At 42.7% G+C, this 9050-nt stretch overlaps 1 protein-coding gene across 1 annotated transcript; it reads left to right on the top strand.

The window, feature by feature from the left end:
- Window positions 1-2737: 2737 nt before the first annotated feature.
- Window positions 2738-8053, top strand: LOC115555142 (NLR family CARD domain-containing protein 3-like). The gene is made up of 6 exons (XM_030371832.1): window positions 2738-3217; window positions 3963-5745; window positions 6149-6322; window positions 6516-6689; window positions 6867-6913; window positions 7459-8053. Exons 1-6 carry the CDS (start codon window positions 2974-2976, stop codon window positions 7986-7988), a joined length of 2952 nt encoding a protein of 983 aa, XP_030227692.1. The 5' UTR covers window positions 2738-2973; the 3' UTR covers window positions 7989-8053.
- The last annotated feature ends 997 nt before the right edge of the window (window positions 8054-9050 follow it).

The raw sequence follows: 9050 nt of genomic DNA, 5'->3' as shown, positions 1-9050 counted from the left end.
TATCAGACTCATACGCCCGAAGAGTGACATAATACGGAGTGAATTCTAGTAACGACCTGACAGGAAACAGACCCCAGCTATTGGCGTCTCTCCAGAGATGAGCCTTGCAGGCTGGTTGATACACCACCTCCCCCGTGGCGTCTAACAGGACCCTGAGCGTCCATGTTGAAACACACAGAGGTCTGTGGTTGAGGCGCAGGTGCTGAGCTAAAGAAGAAGGGACCTCTCTTTCTCTGCCTGGTTGGGAGAGGGCCCATGCAGGCCACCGTACCACAGAATCAGACCAGGACCTGTTTCATTAAGATAATCAGTCACACGACGAGTTCACCCTTTGTGTTGTATTGTTGTTATTATAGGGCAAGGCATTACAACAAAGAAGGATTCATTATCAGGATATTCATTATTCATTATTCATGAATACACGTGTGTGTATTCATCTACAGGCTGAATACCAGCCTGTAGACGGTGTAGCAAGATGGAGGAACACAATAATCCAACCCAACCAGATTAATCACTAAAGAGAAAATAACCCTGCTATGATAGAAACATAACTATTATTAATGATAACACTACATATACTATGCTGTTCAATGTCTTATTTCTCCTCAATACCTTGTATAACCGTTAATGCTGTCACATCAGCAGCTGCAGTCATGTAGACATTTTCAATTTCTACATCAATGTTCAAATGTTCCAAAGGATCCATTTTTGAGGACGTAACCATCCAGTCTGTATTTCATTAGTATCTGCTTCTGAATGCTGAATGACATCACGTTAGAATGTTTGCACACTGTACTGATTCTAATGAGACTAAAGGTGTGCTGAATGCCTGCCTGTAAAGGGTGCAGCAAGATGGAGAATTAAAAGCACACAAAGAATCCAAGCCAACAAGAACACTCATACGGTAAATATGCTGTTCAAACTTAATTACCTTCGTTCGTTTTGTGTCATTTTGGCGTAAGTTTAGCTGTTGCTCTAATTTGTTGGAGTTAGTGTTTGGAGAAAATGATCTTTAGTTTAAATTGACTGCGTTCCTGTTGGTTCTAAGGTGTAGAAGGACTCTGCATCAGTGACTGAGTGTTTCCACATGCTGCCTGAACTCTCAAGTTTCTCTTTGTTTTTCTCTGTCTGAGCTTGTAGACATCGGAGCTCTCTGTCCATCGGTCATATTTTAATAAAGTGATTAGTCTTTATCACTGAGTGAGGTCATGGAACAGCAGCCTATAGGAGGCAAGTCTGAGAAGAGTATGAACTGGGAGGGGAACTGGTTCAACTGGTTGGTTCACAGCATTATTTCCTTGTTATCCGTCGGACTGTTTGGTGTGGCTCACTTCATTACAGCAGGAAGAAGGCTAAGGTACTGTACTCAACTCTGATCCCTGATATATACTAACTATGCAGAACTTTGATTTGTATCAGTAGGTTGATGGTTGGTTTTCTGTCAATATATGGATGTATGGCTCTTTGTCAAAATTACTGTTGAATGATTTTGCAGATTCTTTAACTAAAGGGACTGACAGTGAATGCAGATACAGTTCATTAAGGACCAGGTGGGTTTAGACAGTACAGAGAGTTCATTATGGAGCTTGTAGGGGTTACACAGGTTTTGTCTCATATCAAACGTGTCCTTGGGTGACTTAAAAGGTACTTAGGATAGAACAGTTGTTTTATTTGAATTATTATGAGTCATATCATTATAAGACTGGAAGACGACCATCTTGTTTAGTGAAGGTGTTTACACGTCATCTTGTTCTGGGTCTAGTTCTCTGTGGGCCTGCAGCATAGATGTGGGTGTGATGTCATACGACATGAGGAAGTCCATATATGGACATGTCTTCAGAGCGGTATAACCAGCACAGGGAACAGTAGGTATGATATACGCATGCAGCATGCTGAACTTGATGTTGATACTTCCCTGTGAGCAGCAATAAACAGCTTTTATAAAAGAATAGAATAAACAAACGCTGAATGTCTGCAGGAACAATATGTAGTTGTGTTTGTGTCCAGGTCTCCAGACGACTATGGATGATAAGATAGAGGAGGGGGGTCCTACCTCTAAAGTCAGTCTGTCTGGGGAACATGGCCGCCAGAGCAAAGCTAAGAGGTAAGCAGAGGATCTCACTGTCTGTGACTGTCGTCCATCTCAGAGCTCAGCAGTGATATATCATGACCCCATCATTAGTAAAAGCTGTGTGTGTTGTGTTGAAGCCCAGAGCAGCAGGAGAGAGCAGACTCCCCTGGACCAAGCTGTGTCTCCATGAAGAGTGACCGCTCTATGAATCCACCTGGCACGTTTAAAGAGGGAAATCCGTCTATTGAGAAGAGGTGAGGATTTATCAGAAATTATAAATACAAAGCATCTATCAAATATCAATATATCCTGTTCCTTATTTTCTAGAAGATTCCAACAGGCGAGAGCAGACTCCCCTGGACCCAGCTGTGTCTCCATGAAGAGTGAGGGTGAGTCTATGGCTAGACCTCCTGAATTTAAAGATGGACGCCCCACCAGAAAGCAGAGGTAGGAGTTTCAAGCAGAAGAGGATTTATCTGACTTACTGTATGTAAGTCAAGAAAAGTAGATCCAAAGTGTGTGTGTGTGTGTGTGTGTGTTTGTGTGTGTGTGTGTGTGTGTGTGTGTGTGTGTGTGTGTGTGTGTGTGTGTGTGTGTGTGTGTGTGTGTGTGTGTGTGTGTGTGTGTGTGTGTGTGTGTGTGTGTGTGTGTGTGCTTATTCTCCACAGACAACACCAGGAGAGGTCAAAGGATATCAGTGCTCAGTTGGTACAGCAGCATCAAACAGAGCTGATCAAGGTGTGTAAATGCCAAAGACATTTGACTTTAGCTCTATAGGAACGTTAGAAAGCACCTCTTGTGGTGCTAATAGTCTCCTGGCTTCCCTCTTAAGATCAGCGGGACGTGATTCCAGAACAGATGCTTCTGATGTCCTCAGTTAGTTCAGAGTAAAGTTCTCCTGGATGTTTATTTTTTCCCAGAGGGCTGAGGAGAACGCACACGCTTTTCTAGACAAGGAGCTGAAGAAGCTCTGGAGGGATCTCTTCCCAGATTACCCACAATGCTCAGAAAGCCAGAGGGCTGAGGAGGAGGTGGATGGTAAGAATAAGGAGCAGAGGAGGCGTGCCATAGAGGGAGTGGTGGACATAACAAAGCTCTGCCTGATGGAGATGAACCAGGAGGAACTGGTCAACACACTGTGGGGAGGTAAGAGACTGTTATTTTGAATGGCAGAAGAGACTCCTATCTTGAAAACAGAGAAGAATTACTCAATTTGAAGAGCAGTATGTGTCTCCTATCTGTTCTGTTCAGAATAAATGCCAGAATGTGAGATTTATAAAAAGAAATTGGAGGTCATTGAAGATCTTTAATCTTCAGGGTTAAAAGGTGAGGCTACTGCGGGCTTCAACCATCACACGGGTGGGGCCTGTTGTACTCATTTTGACCCCTTTTATATGAATAAGGGGCAATCAACTCTACCTAATTATACATTTGGTGGAGATGTAAATTCATGCCTTGAGGCGTGCAAACTTAGCTGGCCTGTGCAGAGGCTTCTCAAGTCTGGGGTCAAAAGGAGCCGGAACCAAGCACCTCATGAGATTAATAGAAGTTCATGTGTATTTTGCAAATTAATGGGTAGGTTGAGGTCTGGAAAAACCTTAGTTCACAATCTTACAAGCGAGCCGCTGGGTGAGGCGCCATGAGATGGAGTATTTGCGAGGCTTTGTGAGTCACTTCCCGTAGGGCTGGAGCCCCCAAATACTGTATATTCCACTCCAATAAAAGCCATGTCCGCCTTTATCTTGTGTGCAGGCGCAATGATCGCTTGTGCTGCTGGAAATTCGTAGGAATCTTACGAAAATGTGTGCATAATATTTTGTATGATGAAGATATGTTGTTCCAATGATGTAACCATCCGCTAACTAATATCTGCTGTTGTTTTTTCATTTAGGATCTGTTGCTATCAAGTGCCAACGCAACATCAAGGCCCATCTGATGGAGAAGTTCAGGTGTATGTTTGAGGGAATCGCTAAAGCAGGACAGCCGACAGGTCTGAAAGACTTCTACACAGAGCTCTTCATCACAGAGAGAGGCAGTGGAGAGGTCAACAAGGAACATGAGGTCAGACTGATTGAAACAGCTTCCAGGAAACCAGCCAAGGAGGAAACACAAATCAGATGTGAAGACATCTTTAAACCCTTATCTGAACAAGATCAACCAATCAGAACAATAATGACAACTGGAGTGGCCGGCATTGGAAAAACCGTCTTGACACACAAGTTTACCCTTGACTGGGCTGAAGGCAAAACCAACCACGACATACACTTCACATTTCTCTTCACTTTCAGAGAGCTGAATTTGCTGAAAGGGAAAGATTTTAGCTTGGTGGAACTTCTTCATCATTTCTTTATTGAGACCAAAGAGGCAGGAATCTGCAGATACGACCGGTTCCAAGTTGTCATCATCTTGGATGGTCTGGATGAGTGTCGACTACCTCTGGACTTCAAGAACAACCTGATCTGGACTGATGTCACAAAGTCCACCTCGGTGGACGTGCTGCTGACAAACCTCATCAAGGGCGACCTGCTTCCCTCCGCTCGCATATGGATAACCACACGCCCTGCGGCAGCCAATCAGATCCCTGCTGAGTGTGTTGATAGGGTGACAGAGGTGAGAGGGTTCAACGACCCACAGAAGGAGGAGTACTTCAGGAAGAGATTCAGAGAGGAGAAGCTTGCCAGCACAATCATTTCCCATGTCAAGACATCACGGAGCCTCCACATCATGTGTCACATCCCAGTCTTCTGTTGGATCACAGCTACAGTTCTGGAGGACATCTTGAAAGCATTCCAAACAGTAAAAAATATGCCCAAGACCCTGACTCATATGTACATCCACTTCCTCAGGGTTCAGTCCATACAGGGGGATAGGAAGTACCATGGGAGAGCTGAAACAGATCCACACTGGAGTTCAGAGGGAAGGGAGATCATTGTTTCCCTGGGAAAACTGGCTTTTAACCAGCTGGAGAAAGGCAACCTGATTTTCTATGAGGCAGACCTGGCAAAGTGTGAAATCAATATCAGAGCAGTCTCAGAGTACTCAGGAGTGTTCACCCAGATCTTTAAAGAGGAGTGTGGGCTGCACCAGGAGAAGGTGTTCTGCTTTGTCCATCTGAGCATCCAGGAGTTTCTAGCTGCCCTTTATGTCTTTCTGTACTTCATCGACACAGGTGTCAATCTGCTCTCAGAAGAACCACCAACCTCCAGGAAAGATGCACTCACCATCTACCAGAGTGCTGTGGACAAGGCCTTACAGAGTGAGAACGGACACCTGGACTTGTTCCTCCGCTTCCTCGTGGGCTTCTCTTTGAAGAGCAATCAGATTCTCCTGCGAGGTCTGCTGGGACAGACAGGGAGTAGCTCGAAGGGCAGTCAGCAAACAGTCCGTTACATCAAAAAGAAGTTAAATGGAGATCTCTCTCCAGAGAGAAGCATCAATCTGATCCACTGCCTGAATGAGCTAAATGACTGTTCTCTAGTGGAGGAGATCCAACAGCTCCTGAGATCAGGAAAACTCTCAAGAAGAACTCTCTCCCCTGGTCAGTGGTCAGCTCTGGTCTTCATCTTACTGTCATCAGAAGAGGAGCTGGAGGTGTTTGACCTGAAGAAATACTGTGCTTCAGAGGAGGGTCTTCTGAGGCTGTTGCCAGTGGTCAAAGCCTCCAAAACATCTCTGTAGGTTCATCAATCAAATGTATTACAATACATAAAACACCAAATACATAATACTGGAATAAAAAAGTTATGTTAATAGACAATATCTCTAGTTGTACTGTAATTGTACAATCACATGTGCAGTACACGTAACACAATATATATAGCACTTCAATCAAAAATAAATATTAATATTCAAAACTATTTTCAAACACTACAAAGCATATTTTCAATATTCAACATGTTACAACCAATATTTAATTGACGTTTAAGGATCTTTTCTAATGTATTGACTAGTATATATTAGTAAATAAATAAATTACTTCTTATAACATATTATAAAATATATCTTCATTATGTTAAGTAAATTATGTATAAGTTATTTAAACAGTTCCTAACATATTCTGTTTATTTTTGTGTAAAGGCTGAATGGTTGTCATCTGTCAGAGAGATGCTGTGAAGCTCTGGCCTCAGTTCTCAGCTCCAACTCCTCTAGTCTGAGAGAGCTTGACCTGAGCTTCAATGATCTGCAGGATTCAGGGGTAAAACTGCTCTCTGCTGGACTGGGGAGTCCAGACTGTAGACTGGAAATTCTCCGGTCAGTTTTACTCAATAATCAAACAGTTACACACAATGTTCATTATCTGAAGGCATTTGACAGATTCAAATCTAGAAAAGTAATAATTCACACCTGTGTGTGTGTGTGTGTGTGTGTGTGTGTGTGTGTGTGTGTGTGTGTGTGTGTGTGTGTGTGTGTGTGTGTGTGTGTGTGTGTGCGCGTGCGTGTGTAGCTTGTCTGGCTGCCTGGTCACACAGGAAGGCTGTGCTTTTCTGGCCTTAGCTCTGATCTCTAACCCCTCCCATCTGAGAGAGCTGGACCTGAGCTACAATCACCCAGGAGACTCTGGATATATGATGCTCTCTGCTGGACTGGAGGATCCATGCTGGAGACTGGACACTCTCAGGTATGGAGAGGACAGCTCAACACTCAGGGATAATGTCTCCTACAAGGATTCAACCCACTACTAGATGAAAGGGTTTGAAAAGACAGCTGTAACTCATGTTATGTAGAAAGTGATGAGACAGCAAGTGATGAAGGTGAATGTTTCAAAATGCTGCTCTCACTTGGTTTCCCCCCCCAGTGTGGAGCACAGTGGAATGTGGAGGCTGAAACCAGCTCCACAGAAGTGTGAGTGTCTGTTTAGTTTGATTCATCACAACACACACTAACTTTTGAGAAGGAAAGTCCATCCATACAGCAGGAGGTGACATCCGTACATTCAGATTCTACTGTGAATAAAGATGATATTTTACATCATGTATCTTATGTATATTAATACTTTTAGCAATCACAATTAATCCAATTTAAAAAACATCTCGAATGTATTTTTATTGTTATATTTATGTTTATTAATTATTATTCTCATTAGGTTTTTCTTATTATTGGTATATTCACATATTCATATAATATTCATGGTATTAATCGTGTGCATCATTATTAGTATTATTATTTATTTCTATATTTTAAAGACGTAGGTATTATTATTGTTATTTCATTATTTAGGGGAATAAATAATGATCAGCTCACTCGCACACACGCAAACATCTCCTCTGTGGGGAAGGTGCTAGCACATCACTTCCTCATTATTTAAATGACTCCTATGGTCCTATTTGATGACCTCATCAGTGTGTTTCTGTGTACAGCGGCCTGATTTTGTCTTGTTCTCCCGTCAGATGCCTTTGAACTCACACTGGACCCAGACACAGCCGACAGACGACTCTCTCTGTCAGCGGACAACAAGAAGGTGATGCTGGTTAGAGAGAAGTTGCGTACTGGTCGAAACAAGGGACTTCAGTCCCACTGCCAGGTGTTGTGTAAAGAGGGTCTGACTGACCGCTGTTACTGGGAGGTAGAGTGGGAAGGAAGTGTTGCTATAGGACTGACATACAGAGGAATCACAAGGAGGGGAGGGGATGGTGGCAACTGGCTTGGATTGAACAACACATCCTGGAGTCTTCTTTGCTATGATGGTGGCTACTCCGTCCGGTACAACAGTAGTACAACATGCATGGGTCTCTCTATTTGCTTTAAGAGAGTAGGAGTGTATCTGGACCGACCTGCTGGCACTCTGTCCTTCTACAAAGTAGGATGCTCTTCAGACACACTGACACACATCCACACCTTCAAGTCCGCCTTCACCCAGGAGGACCTCCACCCTGCTTTTGGGTTAGTGGGTGGTGCCTCATTGTCTCTGTGTCTGTAATAATCTCTCTCTTTGTAGCTCCACAACCTCACTCTCTCTCTCTCTCTCTCTCTCTCTCTCTCTCTCTCTCTCTCTCTCTCTCTCTCTCTCTCTCTCTCTCTCTCTCTCTCTCTCTCTCTCTCTCTCCCTCTCTCTCTCTCTCTCTCTCTCTCTCTCTCTCTCTCTCTCTCTCTCTCTCTCTCTCTGTCTCACGCGTTGATGAGAGTTGTTTCATTGTGGAAAGGAAGGATATTCAAATAAATACAGGTTTTGGTATTTTGGTTTATTTAAAGCATATACTCAACTCAAGTACTCCAAATGCTTAATTACAACCATTACTTTTAAGATATTCCATAGGGTAAACTCAGCAGGTTTTGCAAATATATGTTTTTAATTTGAAATGTATTTTGAATATCTAATGATTGTAATTCAATTGTTTTATATGCTTCAATATTTTGTATATTTTCAGACATTAACCGTTTCAAACTACAGGGTTCTGATATCATACATTTTTTTTAAAGCCTAACATGGAACCAGATTTAATGAAGATGTAACAATATGTTCAAGTCGTTTATGGGAAAAGCAATTGATCGTGTTTTGAATGACTTTTAATTGAGTATTGATTACTTGTGTTCTGTTGGGAACACAGCAGCAGAAAATGTTCAATTATTAAAGATATTGGAACACCTGTTCATGATTAGTAATGTCTACTGCTTCGATTGTTTGAGTCCTTGAGTTTATTATGTACATTTAAGGGTCTCCTTTCTGTTGTACTGATTCATAAAGCATAATGGTAATAACCAATTCAGTGGGTCAACTGAATGTTTTTGTGTGCTAATACAATATAATAATGAGTGCCTCCTCATGTACGTCTGATAATTGAGTCAATAGTAAGATTTGAGGCCGATTATAAAGCCATGCTTTAGGAATCTGTTATTGTTTGTGTAGCCGCTAGGGGGCAGTGAATACACCTCGGTGCAGTTCACCTTATGGCCAACATGATCAGGGTGACGGATACACAGGCGTGTTTGGTGAAGGTGTTTGGAATGGCTGAAGAGCCTTTGGTGATCATCTGGCTGCGTG

Source organism: Gadus morhua, chromosome 12 (assembly GCF_902167405.1).
Source record: "Gadus morhua chromosome 12, gadMor3.0, whole genome shotgun sequence".
Taxonomy (NCBI): domain Eukaryota; kingdom Metazoa; phylum Chordata; class Actinopteri; order Gadiformes; family Gadidae; genus Gadus; species Gadus morhua.
This window is presented reverse-complemented; position numbering and strand designations above follow the sequence as displayed.

What these genes read in the sequence shown, in the direction of transcription:
- LOC115555142 (XM_030371832.1), top strand. Translation starts at nt 2,974, where the DNA reads ATGTTTATTTTTTCCCAGAGGGCTGAGGAGAACGCACACGCTTTTCTA. An exon ending in AAAGCCTCCAAAACATCTCT is followed by an intron (nt 5,746 to 6,148) that starts GTAGGTTCATCA and finishes TTTTGTGTAAAG; the next exon opens with GCTGAATGGTTGTCATCTGT. An exon ending in TGGAGACTGGACACTCTCAG is followed by an intron (nt 6,690 to 6,866) that starts GTATGGAGAGGA and finishes TTCCCCCCCCAG; the next exon opens with TGTGGAGCACAGTGGAATGT.